General features: G+C 36.1%; 2 protein-coding genes across 2 annotated transcripts in view; both read left to right on the forward strand.

Annotated features, from left to right (window-relative positions):
- The window catches only part of LOC126058122 (olfactory receptor 2AK2-like), a 324,114-nt gene that overhangs the window by 18,698 nt on the left and 283,081 nt on the right, over window positions 1-22,335 (forward strand). The window lies entirely within an intron of this gene.
- Window positions 6,483-7,415, forward strand: LOC126058425 (olfactory receptor 2T33-like). The gene has a single exon (XM_049853488.1). The coding sequence runs from the start codon at window positions 6,483-6,485 to the stop codon at window positions 7,413-7,415; it is 933 nt and encodes a 310-aa protein (XP_049709445.1).

Below are 22,335 nucleotides of genomic sequence, written 5' to 3' on the forward strand. Positions count from 1 at the left end.
CCAGGTGCCTTGTATTTTATACCGGCAACAGAGGCAGTGGTGGGGATCCGAACGGTGATCTGGGAACCAGAGGCTTAGAGTATTTCCACACCTCCTGCACGGTGGCTCCTCTGATGCAGGTTAGTGCTACGACTCCTAGACTGAGTGCTTACAACCGGGGATGGTATGCGCTAATGCTTTCACTGTGGCCCACTTAATTTCTGTAATTTTAAAAACTATATCACAATCATACTATTTGGAAAGCACAGAAATTAAAGCACCTGGATTGCACTTGATAACATCATAACTATTCCTTTTATATTCTTCCATATACATTTTTTACAATTTGAAAAATATTGTTTATACGATTAGCATGATATCTAAGATTGTTCCAGCTGTTATATTGTGTTCCATGGGAAATTTATTAGTTCTACAATAGTTCAGGATGCACATTGTGGAAAACCTTGCAAAATAAGCCCTTTGTGTTTACAGGGTCTCCTCCCAGCCCTTCTTTTTTAGTCATATTTTAGAACGATATCCACAAGGTATGGCAATGCTTCAAGGGACAAGACTAGCTCTCTGGCTCTCACTCCATATTGCCAAATTAACTAATAAAGGATTTTTCACTTTTACCCTGAGATTAATCTTCATTGCATTCCTACTGGTAATGAATATCATAAAGAGACATTGAGTGTATAATGTTTGAATGCATAGAAATTATAAAAATTTCGTTTAAACTATGTATTAATTTCCAGTGAGAAAAAACATCCTTTCATGATTATATTGCACTAATGTATCTTTATCAAATTGTAATTATGAAAATAATATTACAGGTATTTCCCAGTGTAAGACAGGGTTCCATTCTGAAGACTCTGTCATAAGTCAGCTCTGATATAAGTAGAATATCTAATTTTTAAAAAAATATTCATTGTTTTTGTCTCCTATTAACAGTATCTTTATAAATCCAATCTTTATTTGTCTTTGAGATTGGCAAGAGAATGATAACATCAACAAATTACGTGCTACAACGTTATATGTAGTACATATTACTAATAATAAGATGTACAAAGATAAAAAAAGGATAGTCATAGGGCAGTTCGTTGTAACTCAAATATGTGTTAAGTCGGGGACAATCTGTACTAAGCTTTTAGGAAAGTTGAGTCTTAGTTAACACTCTGACTCTAAGGTAAATGGATGCATATATCTGATTCTATTAAATTCTCTATTCATGAATTTCTCTTTGGGAAAAAGTTTGTGTAGAGATAAAACTTATGTTTGATAACATACTAAATATAAATAATTTAATTAAACATTCTACATGCACTATCTTTTTTCATTTTTACAAAGTAAGACAGTTACCCATTTTAAATACACTAACCTGAGACACACAGTTTATAAGAGAGCTGCCTAACTTCACAGAACTCACAGCTGCTCCAGTGAGCTCCAGCAGATTTTCCAGACTGAGATACACTAGGAAGAAAAGGCGAGCGACCTACTTCTGAAAAGTCAGCCAAAGTGAACCCGATGGATGGCAATAGTCCGATCAACAACCGATTATGGGAATGGCGCAGGACTGGGCAGCATTTTGCCCGGGGTAGCCGTGTGTTAGGTGACTTAATGGCATCTAACAACAGCGATGTGTTTGAGGGTCCATTCTTCATTTATGCTGTTTGTTTTATTCAAAAAGTTTTTTTTCTTTATTTATGTTGTCTGTTTTATTCAAAAAGTTTTGTCATTATTAAGATAATAATTGGAACAAAAAACTGGCTGGCAAGCCCAAAATAACTGTGGGGAGTTTACTTTCATGACCAGGATTTTGGACCCATGCTTCCTACTTTTGAGACCAGGGAAAAATAAATTAATCTAACCCTCCAGTCCTTCATCTGCAAATCTGAAACAGTGACAGTTTGCCTCATTTAATTGTTGTGACATTCCATGAGGAAATGCACATCCAGGGTTAACATAGGACTTGGGACATTGTTTGCTACAGTTATAAAAATCCTTGTTATGTCTGAGTTACTCCATCTATATCATGCAGATGTGAAGTAAGAGTCATTTTGGCTTGGAATTGTTTTGGATTGAATTGAAGAAATGAACATACTAGTGCCAGGCCAGAATATTGGACAGGTGGGTATGTAACATAGAGTGTACCTTTGAGAAAGGGGAAGCTTTGCTAATTCTGGGAACACCACATTGAGGTAGACAGAAAAATGTGACAATGGATCTAAAAGTACTCTGAGCTCTCTGCAATTACCCACTTTATACAACTAGAAAATAAATGGGAACAATTTTTTATCCTATTTTAAATTGTACAGAGATATTATAGACAACTAGAAGTTTATCTGACCTACATATCCCTCTTCTACTTTGGTAGTGTGGAATTACAAAGAATTGAATTCACTTGGGAACAACTGCCTTTTTGATGTGAAATACAGATAATATTTTCTCTTTTTACCTGCTATTTTAAATTTTTTTGTTTGAATTTTGAGACATTATTGAATTTGTGACAAGTTTCATGATATCTGTTACAATTCTTATAACACATTGAATATTAAAGGCATGAGAACACATTGAAAAATTAATAACCAAATAACCTAATAGCCTTGGAATAATTAAATTTACCATGGTCATGAGTGTTTCCTCTATGTTCAAAATAAATTCATAGACGGTAGACAGAGGACAGACAGAAAAATCTAAAGGAACAGAGAAAACATGTCACTTATGCTGAAAAATGAAGACTGATACGTAATGATATTTTTGTTCTTTGATATGAAATAAGTAACATTACATTACATGTGAGTTATGGGAAAATACTAATTTTACTTTCAAAATATCTTGGTAGGAAACATCTATAGATGACCAATAATAATATAATAATAATAATCAATAACTTTTTAGAGCTATCTTCTTGTGCATGCATTCTCCAGTGTACTTATATGCATTTTATTTTGTAATTATCAAATAATCCTATAGTAGATACTATTATGTCATCTCATTTTGCACATAATGAAACTGAGGTTTAAGCATATTGCTCAAATTTATCCAACTACTAAACAGTGGCATAGGTATTCAAAGTCTAGAAACCTGGCCATTAAATATGAACTTTTACGTTTAGACAACCTTCAGATGAATGCAGCTACCAGTTTAAATGTTTATTATTAGATCAGTCATGTAACTTTTCTGAACTTCGTAATTCATGCTGATTAAATGTGAAATATACATTTATTTCACATTATATGAACTGTTTGTCCAGCGAATAGAATGCCTGATATAATAACATTTTCAAATACTATTAGTTTAAAATAATTTCATCTTAAATTTAAATCTACAGAAGACTTTCAAAATCATATTCATTGAACCTTGGCATCTGAGAAACACTGGAAAGCTGCCCTTAAGCTCAGGGCCTTAGCAGGTGGTTATCAAATCGCCAAAGCAGAGAATGAGCCCCGATGGGAACAAACGAAACCAGTGCTCCAGTACAGCTGTCTACCAAAGTCTGCGAATTTTCCCAGTCTAGAAACAAGGAGAGTGGCTCATAGGAAAGTAAGTGACCTTCCCCAAATATCACACATATTTGTGAACAAAATATGGACAGGTCTTTAGAGTTCTGACTCTTAGTCTTCATGTTATTTAAGGAACTCGTAACTCGTATGTCTATACCCAGTATGCCCTGACCCAGGGCAGGCTTACGTGAATGAACTTTGCATGTCATGACCTCCAGTTCAGCGGCAGCCAGAGACACAGACCTGTCCATCCACCCAATGCAGTAAGAAACACTAACAAAGAAAATAGATTAGGAAAGGAAAATGTTTCCTTAAAAATAGAAAGTCATATGAATTTAAAAAGTAATAGGAAAACACAACTTACCTGAAACTAATAGGAAAGTGAATACATTATTAAAAAAAAAAAAAAAAAAAATCTACAGACACAGACTACTTTACACCTATGTTTTAGTGGCCTTTAAGGACACTGATTATCCCTATTTTGTTTTAAAAAGAAATCAGAGACTACACATTAAAAGATGAACTATAGCAATACATTTTGTGAGTTTAATATGTTTAATATTCATGCATGCAAAGACAGTACAATGTAATACTAAATCAACAATGATCATAGATTCAAACAACTTATATACCAATAACAAGTTGTTTGATCCAAATAACACTGAAATTGTTTAAAATGGTAGCCTATTAATGAAATGCAGAACATTAATATTAAATTATTAATATAAGTATCCCAAATATATGTAATGTAAAATACAAAACTTCAGTCCAAAATAACAAAAATGTCAAATATATAAAATCAACTGGAGAAGATATTCACAATGCATATAAATAACAAGTTATAAAGATATATAAATTATATATATAATTAAATACATAAATTACAAAATACATGGGAAATTCTTTAAATTATTAAGAAGAAGCCAAACAATCTAGAAACCATGAATAAGAGATATTCACAGAGAATTTGCAGAAGAAATCCAAGAGGTCGATGAATAGATTAAAAGAGTTTCTGCCATGTAACTTAAATGACATGCAATTTAAGTTTATTTTCACACTTATTTGATTTCTGTTAATTATCGCATCTAACAGTAAAATATGTGGAGGAATTATCACACAAATTGACAGTTGACTGGAGTGTAAAAGTGGAGATGCAATTATCTTAAACCCAAAATATTCTAGTAAAATATTTACTTGAGAAAATATCGCCACATGCACAAGGATATGGGTTATACTAACAAAAGATTGGAAAGAAGCTAAGTATTCTTAAATAAACATTGCATATATATACATGTATATTTATATATATAAATTGCATATATATGATGTAATAAAATTTGGCAGTAGTTAATATATTAAACTGAATATATATATATTTCACTCAAAATATATATATTTGAGGGAACAAAGCATAAAAGAATGATATGCTCACTATTATAGCATATTTATATCAATTTTGAAAAATGGAACGTCTACATATTTTAATGATATGAAAGTCAATGTTGGTATATACTAAGAATCAAAAAATTTTAATATGTATTAAAGGTCTGAAGATCATAGACCATTCACAAAATTTGCAAAGTTTTCCAAATAAGTTACAGAAAAACTAAAAAAGGATTTACTACACCACAGATTATGAATGAAGTCCAAGCATAATACTGTTGGTAATCCTGAATTCACAGCTCTCTTTGACAATTTGAATTTGTGAGCAAAAGACACCACTTACCTAAGTATAATAGGTGAATCCATTTACATGTGCATCCATTCCTACCACCAAAAATACTTAGGCGTAAAAGAAATGGAAGTTATAGATTCTAGTGAAAAGAGAAGCTATTCTGAAAGTGAATGAGTACCTGTATATTTTACCTGTGGGAGATGTTGGACCTCAGGTTCATTATATGAGAATATCATTTGGATAAGTCATAATTAATGGATTAGTTTTTGTCTTCTACTTTTAAAAGCATAAGATTATTGATGTCCAAATTTACATGAAAATTGCATGCAATATGAATTATGTTCATTTATGAAATTATTAACTTTTTTTGAATGGATAAAACCAAAACACCTGTGCTGTCAAGTCAATTCTGACCCTATAGGACAGAGTAGACCTGCCGCATTGAGTTTCCAAGGAGTGGGTGGTGAGTTTGAACTGCCAAGCTTTTGGTTAGCTGCCGAAAGCTTAACCACTGTGCCACCAGGGCTCCCTTAGAATGGATATATAAATTACAACCAGCAGCACTGTTTAAGAACATAATACATAAAAGTTTAAATGTTGAGGGGGTTCTAAACTTAACGAGATGTAGGCACCATGATCAGGAAAGCAAGTCATGATAATATAAATGATGTGGTGATGGGTACAGTAGTATCTGTGGTGGCTGAAAGCCTAGTGTATTTAGAGCACAGGCTGCATGTAAGTGTGAAATAGAGAATTTTTGCTTTTGTTTTTTCCCCATCAAACTTAGTTTTATTGGTTGTAATTTTTTTGAAACTTTTGAAATTTTAATTTGTCTTGATATTGAAGAAAATCATGTGAGAATACATTAAGCAAATATCTAAAACACATGCAAAAGTAATAACTATAGGCATATCACCTCAATACCTACTAAAGTGCATAAACCTGAATTTCCTTCAATATAGAAATACCAAAAGTGTAAAGAACTCGGATTGCATGAGTAATATTTCGTAACGTCATGAGTAAATTACGTGTGGCATACTGACAAATTATTAAAAAACAATAGAGGTATAATTTGTACCACTGTATATGTATGTTATCTAATTTTGTGTGAATAAAAAATAATGTATAGTAACAGCAGAGATGGATAGTAGTATGCTATGGCAAAAATCTTGTTTGTAAGTGAAAGATTAAAGTAGTAATTAGTCCTCCAAGTCTGAGATTTCCCAAGTCATTTGATCAAGTTTTCATAAAGATATGTACAAGCTTCCTTTTAAACAAATCTCATTTCTGCATCATTCTTACATCTTTCAGGCACCAGTAGAGCCATGGTCAATGCCAATGGCACCACAGGAATAAACTTCATTCTTCTAGGGCTCTCTAACCACACACAGATCCACCTATTCCTGTTTGCCATGGTGCTTATGATCTTCATCACCTCACTGATGGGCAACACCCTTATGATCATTCTCATTCATGTGGACCCTCAACTCCACATGCCCATGTACTTCCAGCTTAGCCAGCTTTCTTTCATGGACATGCCGCTGGTCTCCACCATCGTTCCCAAAATGGCAGCCAACTACCTGATGGACACTAGGTCTATCTCTCCCACTAGCTGTGGAGTCCAAATCTTCCTTCTTCTCACTCTGGGAGGGAGTGAATTCTTCCTCTTAACGGCCATGTCCTATGACTGCTATGTGGCCATATGTCACCCACTGCGCTACCCCATTCTCATGAGTCAGAAGCTCTGTTTACTCATGACATCAGGTTCCTGGCTCCTGGGAGGGATCGATGGGCTGATGCAGGCTGGTGCCACCTTGAGCTTCCCTTACTGTCACTCACGGGAAATCAATCACTTTTTTTGTGAAGCACCATCACTGGTACGCCTTGCCTGTGCTGACACCACGATTTTTGAGTTTTTCATGTATGTCTGCTGCATTCTGATGCTCTTGATCCCTTTGTCTCTCATTTTGGCCTCATACAGCCTTATCCTGGCTGCAGTGCTCTGCATGCAGTCAGCTGGAGTGCAGAAAAAAGCCTTTAAGACCTGCTCCTCTCACCTGGTGGTTGTGGGACTCTTCTATGGCACCATCATGTTCATCTACATGAGGCCCAAATCTAACGGTTCAGAGGACCATGATAAGGTGGTCTCAGCTTTTTATACCATCTTCACACCTGTCTTGAACCCCCTTAATTACAGTGTGAGAAACAAAGAAGTCAAGGGGGCCTTGAGGAGGTGGCTGGAAAAACATTTTATGTGATATCAATACTGAGCGTAATTTGCCAAAATGGCAGCAACTAAACTGGTTACAGGTTACGTTTCTAAAATATTGTTTTGTTATTTTGTTCATCCCATTTAAATTCTTCTTTTGTGTTGTATCAAGTTATTTTGCTCTTACTTTGCCAATCTGGCTGCATTTTTCCTATCTAATTATTTTTTATATATGGTAAATTAATTAAAAATTATATTTGTCCTCCTGTCATAACTTGCAGTGGTGTTTTTACTCTGAAATTAGGGCTCTGACAATAAGTATGAGTGATTGAGTTTATAAATAGCATATGATATGTGTATAATTTGTATTTTTTGATAAATAATGGAAATCATTAATTTTGATGGGGATAATACCTTTTGAAAATAAAACTTAGATCATAAATCACATAATAAAGATAAAATAAATTCACATGAAATAAGGACCCAATGTGACCATCAAACATAAAATACGTAAGAAGATATCAAGAAATATTTGAAAATGTTACCGTGGGAAGATTTGTTAAAGAAACTTCCAGACAGAATATAAAAATGCTAATTGGCTTTTCATGACCTATGTTAAAACGTAAGAGCAGAGAGATGAGATGAAGAAAAAAATATATTGTGTACAAAGGAGTCAGTACACAGTGGATTCAAAAATAAAACTTTCAGCGAAGAAGTCTCAAATTAAGAAAGGGCCTCAGGCCAAAGATCCAACACAAGTTGTGACTCTAAAATCATTTATTAAGGCTTCAGGACGATTTAAGACACAGTGCCTTAAATAAACATCCAAAGAGACAAAAGACCTTCTATAAATCTTGAGAGTCTTGTAGATTCTCTTTAGTTAAAAATATATAGGACTACTAAAATGTTTTAGGGCACTGTAGTGCAGCAGAGTCACAGGAAGCCCAAGGTTGGTAGTTGTGGGTTTTGTCTAATGGAGTAAATTCCAGTAAGATTCATGGAAATCTCACAATGTTTGTAAGCATGTTTTGCTGACAGAAATATCACTAGTTTGGTCTAAGGAGTAAGCTGATTGAGGTGACTACTCAGTTTTCTCATGGTAGAGCAAGGGTGACTCAGAAAGCAGAGGCAAAAATCATGTAGAATAATTCCCAGAGAATCACACTGAATCTTAATTAAGGAGCTGGCAACAAGTTCTACCAGAATTGCAGAATTGCAAGTGACTGTATGCTGCCCCATTCCCTATTTTAAGAAGTGTCTTAAGAGTAACTGTGTTAGTGTAATTATAGAATTCCCATGCTGTAACAAAGAGAGAAACCAAGACTTCTAGTACACACCCCCAGCTGAGAGTCCAGCCAAATTCAAAGCCATTTTTTTCAGTCCTTGGTGGCACATCATGCAAGTGTATCTTTCAGCTCCCAGTTGAGCCACTTCCACTGATGTTGCATGGAGTAGAGATGAGCTGTCCCTGATGAAACCTGCTGAAATTGCAAATTCATTTGCAAAATAAATAATTGTTATTTTAAACTGCTGTGCTTTGTGGATACACACACACACACACACATACACACATATACACACACTCGAATAGTGCTTAGGTGAATATATGTGTTACCTAAAACCCAAAATAAAGATATCAACTACATTTGAATAAAAGGGGTTATAATTCTCTTTCCCTACTTCATATAATCTGGAACCATTGTTCTGAAAATAATATTATTATCTGTTTAGAATTATTTTATATTACAGAGAAGTCTTACCACTTTGGGTTTGATTAAAGTTTTAAGATGTTCTAGAAGTGAAAAATCAAAAACAATGTGGTTGAGGAAAAACCACTTAGATTTTTCTGTGAGAAGGCCGGGGTTGCCGTCTGGGATCAGTCAACTAAGAACAGGTACCTTGGGTAAGTTACCTTCTCTGATATACAGCTATTCTGTCTGTAAAAACAGCATTCCTAAAATTAAAAATATATACATAATCAAGATTAAATTTAAGTTAGTAATGTGAAAATAACATGACAGAGACTTCAGTGCCTGGAAACATGGCAGATGAGGTATCATAACCAACACACAGAGCTAGTTGAATAGATAGATAGACAGACTTGGAAACAGATTACAGGTATGTGGATCTAAGTTTTTCTTTCATGCATTAAAGAACTGCATATATATACCACAGACACACACATACACAAATAAAAACAGTAATTAGAAAAATAAGGCAGAAGGAAGTAGCTTCTTTACCAGAATATTAGTCAAAGGAAATAAAAAAACAATGCTGTATCAACTTTCATGGCTCTGTGTTTCATGGACAACAGGAGATAAACTACAAGGCCCCTAAAGGTGAGGATTCAGAAGAACTCTGAATAAACCAGGGAATGTAAGGGACAACACAATTCTGTCTGAGTTAGCTAGAAATTAACCTCCCAGCTCCTCAAGTAGGTCCAGGAAATCTGCAGAAAATTCTTTCTCAGTGAATGGCACCAAGTAGAGTGGCTGAGAACTCAGTCAAGAACTTGTAGGTCACGTAAAAAGCCCATAATTGTCTGCTGGAGAGAGAGGTCCCATGGAGCAGCATTGCGGTACTAGACATGGGAGTGAAGAAGTATTCTTGGACATCCAGCCCAATAGGTTTTCAGATGACTCCAGCCAGTATCTGATTGCAACTCCAAAATGGACATTCCAGCAAAGAACCAAACGACTCAGCCCAGAATCCTGGGGAGATAATAACTTATTGTTTTAAACTGCCAAGTTTCGTGGTGGTTTCTTAGACAGCAATAGCTGTGAAGATATGAGTTAAAATATATAATATCTTTTATTGTTTGAGTAGATGAAGTTGTAATAAAATTAGTTTTTGATTAATTAAGTGTATGGTACATTATCCTAGATTATCACTAAACATAAAAAAGTAAAGTGAATATTGCCTTAAATGATACAAAGAAATTGTGAAATGCAAAAAATAATCAATCCAAAGAAGACAAGAATGAGATGAAGGGGGGACGCGGAGATGATAGGTAACTAAAAATCACTACATTGAATAATATAAAGATTTTTTTAATTTAAAATAAAAACACTAATAAGCTGAAAAACACAAGTTTTTCAGCAAATGTAAATAGGAATGTTCCAAGCAAAGAATCTAGACTGGAGAAAATCTTTTAGTATTTTAAATTGTTGTTCTTAGGTTCCTTCATGTCGGTTCCTACTCAGAGCGACCCTATGTGCATCGTAATGAAACACTGCCCCATTTCGCCCAACCTAACTATCATTTCTATGTTTGAGTCCATTATTGCGGCCACTGTGTTAATCCATCATTTTTGCTGACCCTCTACTTCACTAAGCATGATGTCCTTCTCCAGGGACTGGTTCCTCCTTATAATATGTCCAAATTACATGGGACAAAATGTTGCCATCCTCGCTTCTAAGGAGCATTCTTGCTGTACTTCTTCCAAGACAAATTTGATCATTCTTTTGACAGTCCATTTTATATTCAATATTTTCCACCAGCACCGTGATTCTAAGGCATCGATTCTTCTTTGGTCTTCCTTACTCATTGCCCATCTTTCACATGCATAAGAGGCAACTGAAAATACAATAGCTTGGGTCAGGTGCACCTTAGTCCTCAAAGCAACATTTTTAACACTTTAAAGAGGGCTTTTGCAGCCAATTTGCCAAATGCAATACATCCTTTGATTTTTTGACTGCTGCTTCCATTGGAGTTAATTGTAGATCAAAGTAAAATTAAATCCTTGACAACGTCAGTATTTTCTCAGTTTATCATGAGGTTGGTTACTGGTCCAGTTGTGAGGATTTTTGTTTTCTTTATCTTGAGGTGTAATTCATACTGAAGGCTATAGTCTTTGATCTTCATCAGCAAGTGCTTCAAGTCCTCTTCACTTTCAACAGGCAAGGCTGTGTGTTCTGCATATTGCAGGTTGTTAATGAGTTTTTCTCTAATGCTGATGCTGCCTTCTTCATACAGTCCATCTCAGATCATTTGCTCAGCATACAGATTGAATAAGTATGGTGAAAGGATACAATCCTGACGCACATCTTTTCTGATTTCAAACTAAGCAGTGTCCCATTGTTGTGTTCCAGTTGCTGCCTCTTGGTCTATGTAGAGAATCCGCATGAGCAAAATTAACTGTCCTGGAATTCCCACTCTTTGCAATGTTATCCAAAATTTCTTATGATCTACTCAGTCAAATGCCTTTGAATAGTCAATAATTAACACATAAAAATCTTTCTGTTCCACAGACAGCCCCTGGCCTTGTTCTGACTGATGATATTGAGCTTTTCCTTTGTCTCTTTCCGTAGACGTAGTCGTTTTGGTTACTGTGTATTCCATCTGGCGAGGTCCATGTGCATAGTCGCTGTTTATGTTGGTGAAAAAAGGTATTTTTAATGACGAAGTCATTGGTCTCACAAAACTCTATCATTCAATCTCCGGCATTGTTTCTATCACCAAGGCCATATTTTCCAACTACCAATTGTTCTTCTTTGTTTCCAACTTTCACATTCCAGTAATTACCAATGCATCCTGATTGTACGTTCACTCAATTTCAGACTACAGAAGCTGAAAAAAATCTTCAATTTCTTCAACTTTGTTCTTAGTGGTTACTGCCTAAATTTGAATGATAGTCATCTTAACTGGTCTTCCTTATAGGCCTATGGATATTATCCTATCACTGACAGCACTGTACTTCAGGATAGACCTTGAATTGTTCTTTTTGACCATAAATGTAACACCATTCCTCTTCAAGTTGTCATTTCTGGCGTAGTAGGCTATGTGTTATCCAATTCAAAATGGCCAATATCAGTCCATTTCAGCTCACTAATGCCTAGGATATCGATGCTTATGTGCTCCATTTCATTTTTGAAGATTTCCGTTTTTCCTAGATTCATACTTCGTATATTTCAGGTTCCAAGCATTAGTGGTATTTTCAATTGCCTCATATGCATGTGAAAGGTGGACAATGAATAAGGAAGACTGAAGAAGAACTGATGCCTTTGAATTGTGGTGTTGGCAAACAATATTTAATATACCAAAAGAACAAACAAATCTGTCTTGGAAGTAGTACAGCCAGAATGCTCCTTAGAAGCCAGGATGGTGATACTGCATCTTACATACTTTGGCCGTGTTGTCAGAAGAGATCAGTCCCTGGAGAAGGACATCTTGCCTGGTAAAGTACAGGGTCAGCTTAAAAGAGGAAGACCCTCAATGAGATGGATTGACACAGTGTCTGCAACTATGGGCTCAAGCATAACAACGAGTGTAAGTATGGCACGGGACCGGACAGTGCTTCTTTCTGTGGTACATAGGATCGCTATGAGTTGGAAGCGACTCCACTGCACCTAATAACAACAACAATAAACATCTTTCTGGTATTCTCAGCTTTTAGCCAAGATCCACTGGACATCAGCAATTATATCCCTCTTTCCATGTCATTTTATTTTTTTTCTTTTAAATCAGGATTTTTTTATTTTAATATTTATTTAACCACAACTTATTTAAAAAAGCAAAGAAAAGAAAGGGAACATATATCTGTGTACCCAAAGCCTAGTACACAGAGCACATATTTCTTGTAGATCAGAGTCATTATACATGGTTGTCTGCCCAATGGATCAGAATCAAGTCATACAGAAATACAGCTGTATATGGCTTCATTATGTCATATCTTCTTTGACAAGACAAGTGATGGAACTTACCATTGTGCCAGTTGGGTAGTGCTCACATAGTTCATCTGAAGAGTTGGTGTTTCTTACTCTTTGGTCGGCCATCCTAATGATCCAGATCTTTCTTCATTATAATACCCTGATTCCATTATCCTTTGAAATCCTTCCATGGCTATATACTTACATATTCATATTTTTCTCTCTGGGTTTATGGTTTCAGTCTTCCTCAATACATTTAATCAATTAATATACAAAAACAGAACCACCGTGGCCAGAAGTAGAACTGAAGTTAATGTAACAGTGGTTAAGAATTTCAACATAGGTTTACATTCCTACCCATTACTATCCACAGGACTCTGGATGTGATAAATAGCACCTACTTCGTGGGGTTAATACGGGCATGGAATGAGCAATGTATGAAAAGTACTTGGCACTGTTCCTGACAGTGCACAATAAACATTGTAATTATAATTAACAATGCACAGGTCTTTGTTATTATGTGATAGCAATGATGGAAATAATAGTAATTCCCAAATGCTATCAGGTGGATATTTTGATTTTTCTCTCTTTTTTTTAAATTATGCTTTAGATGAAGATTTACAGAGCAAATTAATATCTCATTAAGCAATAAATACACATATTGTTTTGTGACATTGGTTGCCAACCCTACACCATGTCAACATTCTACCCTTGTCAACCTTGGGTTCCCCATTATCAGCTTTCCTGTTCCCTCCAGCCTTCTCATCCTTGCCCCTGGGTTGGTGTGCCCATTTAGTCTTGATTTGTTTTACGGGTCTGTCTAACCTTTGGCTGAAGGGTGAACCTCAGGAGTGACTTCAGTACTGATTTAAAAGGACGCTTAGGGGCCATACTCTTGAGGTTTCTCCAGTCTCTGTCAGACCAGTAAGTATGGTCTTTTTTTGTAAGTTATAGTTTTGTTCTGCATTTTTCTCCAGTTCTGTCCTGGACCCTCTACTGTGATCCTTGTCAGAGCAGTCCGTGTTGGTAGCTGGGCACCATCTAGTTATGCTGGACTCAGTCTGGTGGAGGCTGTGGTAGTTGTGGCCCATAAGTTTCCACAACCTGTTCTGAATCAGTTTGAATTTCTGGAAGTTTCCTGTTGATGTACTGCCGCAGCCATTTTTTAATTATCTTCAGCAAAATTTTACTTGAGTGAAATTTTAAGGAGGCATATTTAAATATAAAGACAAAGAATATATGAAATTCAAAAGGTTAAAAAGATACGTAAGACAAATATTAATTAAAAGGAAAGATGGTTTAGCTATAAAATATTAAACAAAGCAGATTTTAAAGAAAAAAATCTCTAGATATGAAGATGCTCACACACACCATATAAGACAGGCTCTATTTTTTGGATTATTAGCTTGGAGTCCTGGTGGTGCAGTGGTTAAAAGCTGACACTTACCAAAAGGTTGGCAGTTCAAATCCACCAGCTGCTCCTTGAAAACCCTACAAGGCAGTTCTACTTTGCCCTATAGGGTTGCTATGAGTTGTAACTGACTCAACATGATTGGTTTTTATTTTTTCATACTAGCCAGCATGTTTTATAATGCTCCTTGGTTTTCAGATACTTTCACTGACTTTATTTGACTCTATACCAAGGAGAACTACATTTCCCAAGATCCTTTGCCAGCATATTTCTTGTAGGAAATCACAATGTAAGACTGTCAGAAGATTAGAAAGGCTATAGGACAGAAGTCAGCAAATTTCTCCTTCTCTCTTTCCCCACTTCAACTATAGTTCCTGGAAGTAACCACGGCTCGCCATGATTTCACTTCCAGTGAGACAGCCACACTCTCCATGGTTTCAAATATTGTCTGCTGGTCCTCACCTTGGTTCTGGGTTCTGCATGAGGGCCCCACCCATGGGGTCCTGGAAGCCATCTTGTCCTGCTGTTTGACGGTTTCCTGGGTGTTGGGAGCAACATACTGATGGGAGTCTCTAGGTTGATTCAGCTTCCCTTGTTTGGTTCCTTGATTCCTTCATCTCCTATTGAAGTACTTATCTGAATTTCGTTCTCTCTTTTGAAATAGCTAGTGATCTTTCTCCTGATAACTGGTTTTTAGATGAGGAAATTAGGCTTAGAAAACTTAAATAAGTTTTTGAAAGAGACAACCTACTGGAGACATTTTCTTCTCATGATGATGAACAGAGAAAAGTGAAAATATAATATCACTGAAACTCTAGGCTTGGAAGTGGTATACAGACACTTTCAGCCACATGCTGTTGAGCAAACTTTATCACATAACTAGGTTAATGCGTGATGGAGTGAAGAAGTGTGCTCCTCATGTGATCAGCAGAAGGCAGTAAATATTTGTCAAATGGTAGTCTCTTTATCACAGACTCCAATCACCACGGGCAGAAAGTTAGTTGAAAACACTCTTTAGCAACCATAAGAGCATATTCCACAATTATCATGGTAGATAGGAAACCCTGGTGGTGTGGTGGTTAAGTGCTACGGCTGCTAACCAAAAGCTTGGCAGTTCGAGTCTACCAGGCGCTCCTTGGAAACTTTATGGGGCAGTTCTAGAGTGACTATGAGTCAGAATCGACTCAATGGCAGTGGGTTTTTTGTCACGGCAGATAAGGTAATATGAATCTTTTAAAAAGCATATCTCAGAGAGAAGACCCGGGGCAATGCTATAAAAAATAAATGAGAAAACTACTCCAAGGAGGCAGAAAAGTGGCCTTATCAGTGACTATTCCTCATCTGAAATATAGTAGGCCTTTAAATGTCTGCCTAATGGAATTTCAGAACTTCTGGGGGCCCATGATTCCTGTGGATATCTCATTCTTTCCTAATACCAGTGTTTATTTCTGTTATCCTGTCCCTGTCCAACCAAGACATGCTGGATATTTGGATAACTGGGAAATTTAGATAATTCACAGGTCATCAGATAAAAGATGGACCTTATTGGTGACTGCTTATCACCAAGAGATCCTGGGCTTTGAGCTTATTCCATGACTGAATGGGACATTTGGTTGTCTCCTTTGGAGAGGAGTTGGGACCCGGAAGGGTGAACTACTTGATTAGGAATGTGGGTTAGTCATCTGATCTTCATCCTTCCTGGCTCAAATTTAGATTACACTTCCCTTTTCTTTGAAGTTAGGTGTGGACTGTGAAACATCAGTGCAAGTGACATGTGTAACCCATGGCAAGAATTAAGAGCCAGCGAGTGAAATTCCACGTTCTTTACGTCTCGGAAACTCTATGGGGCAGTTCTACTCTGTCCTATAGGGTCGCTATGAGTCAGAATCGACTCGACGGCACTGGGTTTTGGGTTTTACATCTTACATAAATTGCTGTTGCTTCACAATGAGGGAAGCACCATTAGCCTGTGTCCCTGAGGGAGGACAAATCCCAAGATAACATGCAGCGTGATCCAGAAATCCACTATTGTTGTTTTATGACAGAGATTTTTTTAAATCACTGGTGTTATTAAAAAAAACAAAACTCGTTATACTACAGCATAAACTAGAATATTATAACTAATTGCCCACATTCTAGACAAAAATTCATGTTTGTGATTCCACTCATCTAAAATTAACAAAATCTTATCATTCCAGTGAGAAATTTGGGAATGCAGGTAAGTACACAGAGGGTAAAATTTCAATGTTGAAGGGGAATTAGATTTGTGTAAGTGGTAAAGACGATTGTTAAAACAATTTGGTAGTTTTTAAAATTTTTTCTAACAAAATAAGACATAAACTCTGAAGTAACCCCATCTTCAAAAATACTGATACAGGATAGATGGAAATTACATAGGAGAATACAAAATAAATTCTTTTGTTCTTCTCATGTTTTATAGAATTAATTAGGAGTCCCAAAGACAAGGAAATAATCCCAGAAATTATACTTTTCATTAAGATTTCTGCCATTTTATTTTCATACCAAAAATATTTGAAAGGTAAAAATAAATATATCCTTCCAGCTTTCAAAAATAGTCACTGAGTGTATCACAATAAACTGTTCTCTTAATTTGTTTTGTTTCTGTCAGTATGCAATAAAATTGCCAAGGAAAACAATAAGGCATCAGCCAACATACTGGATTATGCGATGCTGAGTATATTCCTCAGCCTCCCTCAGAGGATGCTCATGACCCCTTTCCTCACGAAAGGTGCTCTCACTTGTAAATTACTTTCACAGAAAAACAAATATTTCTAATGCTAAGAAAACGTGGCTGTAGGCATCAGATGATAGTGGGTAGAGCATCAAAAATCAGAAAAAAAGTATTTACTTTTTATTAGATGAAATAAATTTCTAAATGTTCACCATCGCTACTCATTTTTCTTTTGGTATCTGGAGACCATAAACATCACTATTCGTGGCACCATGACCTGCACAGTGACTAATAAATGATAAGTGTTTGATAACCTAACTGTTGACCTAAATAATATGTAAATTGGTGGCTATATTTTCTTTTTTTATGTAGCATAAAGTAAGTTCCCTAAAACCCGTTGCCATCGAGTGGGTTCTGACTCCTACCAACCGTACACGACAGAGTAGAACTGCTCCATAGGGTTTCCAAGGAGTACCTGGTGGATTTGAACTGCTAACCTTTTGGCTTGTAGCTGTAGCTCTTAACCGCTATGTTACCAGGGTTCCCAAAGTGAATCCAGGGTCTTATATCAAAACTTGCTACTACATTCTGTAAATTGTATTTACAGGCTTGGAGTGGATAAGAAATTATAAACAAGAAATTGAAAAATGGACTCATTGAGAAAAAATGTATATATATATAGTCCAATCAAATGAATTATTTGCAAGGGAAAAAGAATTAATATTTTGTTATAAAAGCTATGATTGGCAATAAATTTACTTTAAGTGAAATAATAATAGCAAGATATAAAACTGTTCTAATTTGAAATTTTTAAGCTTAGTTTAAAAATCATAAACAGAGTGAGGGTAATGGGGAAGTTATGGTATACGGAAGTTTTTCAGAAGTAAATATTTAGCAAATGTGTATGGATAACAATTCTTTTTTTAAATATTAAGTATTCTTTTTATTGTGCTTTAAGTGAAAGTTTACAATTTGAGTAAGTTTCTCATACAAAAAACTTACAGAGACATGGTTAATGTGATCCTAGTTGCTCTCCCTACAATGTGACAGCACTCTCCTTCTTTCTCCCCTGTGTATTTCCTGTGTCCATTCATCCAGTTCCTGTCCCCCTCTGCCTTCTCATCTCGCCTCCAGACAGGCCATACCCACACAGTCACAATGTGTCTACTTGAGCTAAGAAGCACAATCCTCACCAGTTTCATTTTATGTCTTATAGTCCAGTCTAATCTTTGTCTGCAGAAGTGGCTTCGGAATGGTTTTAGTTTTGGGCTAACAGAGAGTCCAAGGGCCATGACCTCTGGAGCCCTTCCAGTGTTCAGTCAGACCGTTTAGCCTGGTCTTTTTACTAGAATTTGAGGTCTGCATTCCACTTTTCTCCTGCTCCATCAGAGATTCTCTGTTGTGTTCCCTTAGAGTGCAGTCCTTGGTGGTAACCGGGCACCATCTAGTTATTTCCTTGAGTCCTTGGTGTTCTTCATTCTCCTTTGCTCCGGGCGGATTGAGATCAATTGATGCATCTTATATGGCCGCTTGCTAACTTTCAAGACCCCGGACACCACTCATCAAAGTGGGATGTGGAATACTTTCTTAACACAATTTGCTATGTCAGTTGACCTAGATGTCCCCTGAACCACGGTCCCCAGACCCCCACCCTTGCTACTCTGTCCCTCAAAGTATTTCGTTGTATTCAGGAAACTGCTTAGCTTTTGGATTAGTCCAGTTGTGCTGACTTCCCCTGTATGGTGTTGTCCTTCCCTTCACCTAAAATGATTCTTGTCTACTCTGTAATTAGTGAATATCCCTCTTCCTCCTTCCCCATTCTCATAATCATCATAGAATGTTTTCTTCTGTGTTTAAACCTTTTCCTGAGTTCTTATAATAGTGGTCTCCTGCAATATTTGTCCTGCGACTGACTGATTTCAATCAGCATAATGCCTTCCAGATTCCTACATGTTATGAGATGTTTCATGGATTCATTGTTTTTCTCTATTGTTGCATCGTATTCCATTGTGTGAATATACCATAATTTGTTTATCCATTTATCCATTGGTGGGCACCTTGATTGTTTCCATCCCTTTGCTATTGTAACAGTGCTGCAGTGAACATGGGTGTGCATATATCTATTCTTGTAGGGCTCTTATTTCTCTACACTATATTCCAAGGAGTGGGATTGCTGGATCGTATGGTACTCCTATCTTTTTAAGAAAACAGCAAATCGATTTCCTAAGTGGTTGTACCATTTTACATTCCCACCAGCAGTGTATAAGTGTTCCAGTCTCTCCACAACCTCTCCAACATTTATTATTTTGTGTTTTTTAGATTAGAGCCAGCTTCGTTGTGGTAAGATGGTATCTGATTGTAGTTTTGATTTGCATTTCTCTAAAGGCTATTGATCATGAGCGTTTCCTAACGTAGCTGTTAGCTGCCTAAACGTCTTATTTGGTGAAGTGTCTGTTCATACCCTTTGCCCATTTTTTAATTGGTTTATTTGTCTTTTTGTTGTTGAAGTTTGGCACTATCTTGTAGATTTTAAAGATTTAGACACTGATCGGATTTGTTGTAGCCAAAATTTTTTTCCCAGTCTATAGGTAGTCTTTTTACTCTTTTGGTGAGGCCTTTGGATGAGGATAAGTGTTTCATTTTTAGAAGCTCCCAGTTATCGACTTTACCTTCCAGTGTTTGTGCATTGTTGGCAATGTTTTGTATACGGTTTATGCTATGTTTGAGGGCTACTAGAGTTCTTCTTATTTTTTCTTCCATGATCTTTATCATTTTAGATTTTATATTTAGGTCTTTGATCCATTTTGAGTTAGTTTTTCTGCATGGTGTGAGAGGTATGGGTCTTGTTTCATTTCTTTGTAGATGGATATCCAGTTATTCCAGCACCATTTGTTAAAGAGACTGTCTTTTCTCCATTTAATGGACTTTGGGCCTTTGTTAAATACAAGCTGCTCATACATGGATGAATTTATGTCTGAATTCTCAATTCTGTTCCATTGATCTATGTACCTGCTGTTGTGCCAGTACCAGGCTGTTTTGACTACCCTGGTGTTGTAATATGTACTAAAATCAGGTAGTGTGAGGCCTCCCACTTTGTTCTAATTTTTCAGTACTGTTTTACTTATCTAGGGCCTCTTCCCTTTCCATATGAACTTGGTGATTTGTTTCTCCATCTCATTAAAAAATGCCATTGGAGTTTGGATCAGGCTTGCATTTATCTATAGATTGCTTGGAGTAGAATAAACATTTTCACAATCTTGAGTCTTCCCATTGAAGAACAAGGTATGTTTTTTCACTTATGTAGGTCTCTTTCGGTTTCTTGCAGTAGTGTCTCATAGTTTTCTTTGTATAGGTCTTTTATGTCTCTGGTTAGATTTGTTCCTAAGTATTTAATCTTCTTGGGGCTATTGTAAATGGTATTCATTTCATGATTTCCTCTTCGACTTTCTGTTTGCTCATATAGAGGAATCCAACTGGTTTTTGTATGTTTATCTTGTGTCCCGATACTTTGCTGAAATCTTCTATTAGTTCCAGTAGTTTTCTTGTGGATTCTTTAGGGTTTTCTGTGTATAAAATCATATCATCTGCAAATAGAGATAGTTTATTTCTTCCTTACAAATTTGGATGCTTTTTTTTTTTTTCCCTAGACTAATAGCTCTGGCTAGGACCTCCAGAACAATGTTGAATAAAAGTGATGATAAAGGGCATCCTTGTCTGGTTCCCGTTCTCAAGGGGAATGATTTCAGACTCGCTCCATTTAGGGTGATGTTGGCTGTTGGCTTTATATAAATGCCCTTTATTATGTGGAGGAATTTTCCTTCTATTCCTATTTTGCTGAGACTCTTTATCATGAATCGTTGTTGGACTTTGTCAAATGCCTTTTCCGCATTAATCCATAAGATCATGTGGTTCTTGTCTTTTATTTATATGATGGATTACACTGTTTTTCAAATGTTAAACCATCTCAGCATACCTAGTATGAATCCTACTTGGTCATGGTGAATTACTTTTTCAATATGTTGTTGGCTAGAATTTTGCTGAGGGTTTTTGTGTCTAAGTTCATGAGGAATATTGGTCTGTAATTTTCTTTTTTTGTGGTGTCTTTTTTTTTTAGAATGAGATTGGGAGTATTCCATCCTTTGGTATGTTCTGAAATACCTTTAATAGTAGTGGTGTTAACACTTCTCTGAAAGTTTGGTAGAATTCTCCAGTGAAGTCATCAGGGACAGGGCTTTTATTTATTGGGAATTTTTAATTATCTTTTCAATTTCTTCTTTTGTTATAGGTTTATTTAGCTGTTCTACATCTGTTTGTGTTAGATTAGGTAGGTAGTGTGTTTCTAGAAATTTATCCAGTTCTTCTAGGTTTTCAAATTTGTTGGAGTACAATTTTTCATAATATTCTGTTATGATTCTTTCAATTTCAGTTGGGTCTGTTGTAATATTGCCGATCTCATTTCTTATTTGGGTTATTTGCTTTCTCTTCTATTTTTCTTTTGTTCATTTGGCCAATGGTTTATCGATTTTGTTGATCTTTTCATAGAACCAGCTGTTGGTCTTGTTAACTCTTTCAATTGTTTTTCTTTTTTCTATTTCATTTAATTCTGCTCTAATTTTTATTATTTTGTTTCTACTGGTACCCTAGGACTTCTTTTGCTGCTTTCTTTCTATTTCTTTGAGTTGTAGGGATAATTCTTTGATTTTGGCCTTTTCTTCTTTTGGATGTGTGCATTTATTGCTATAAATTGACCTCTAAGCACTGCTTTTGCTGTGTCCCACAGGTCTTGGTAGGAAGTGTTTTCATTCTCATTTGATTCTACGAATTTCTTTATTCCATCCTTAATTTCTTCTATAACCCAGTAGTATTTCAGCAAGGTGTTGTTCAGTTTCTGTGTGTTTGATTTTTTTTTCACTTGCTTTATGTTATTGGTTTCTACTTTTATGGCTTTACGGTCAGAAAAGGTGCTTCGAGATATATTGATGTTTTGGATTCTGTTAAGACTTGCTTATGACCTAATATGTGGTCTATTCTGGAGAACGTTCCATGTGCACTGGAAAAGAAAATATGCTTGTCTGCCGTTGGGTGGGGTGTTCTGTATGTGCCTATGAGATCAGGTTGGTTGATTGTGGCATTTAGATTTTCACTGTCTTTATTTAGCTTCTTTCTGGATATTCTGTCCTTCACCAAAAGTGGTGTGTTGGAGCCTCCTACTATTATT

The sequence above is a fragment of the Elephas maximus genome, chromosome 14 (assembly GCF_024166365.1).
Source record: "Elephas maximus indicus isolate mEleMax1 chromosome 14, mEleMax1 primary haplotype, whole genome shotgun sequence".
Taxonomy (NCBI): Eukaryota; Metazoa; Chordata; class Mammalia; order Proboscidea; family Elephantidae; genus Elephas; species Elephas maximus.

Bases quoted from the DNA above. Each gene is read 5' to 3' on its own strand.
- LOC126058425 (XM_049853488.1), top strand. From the start codon at position 6,483: ATGGTCAATGCCAATGGCACCACAGGAATAAACTTCATTCTTCTAGGG.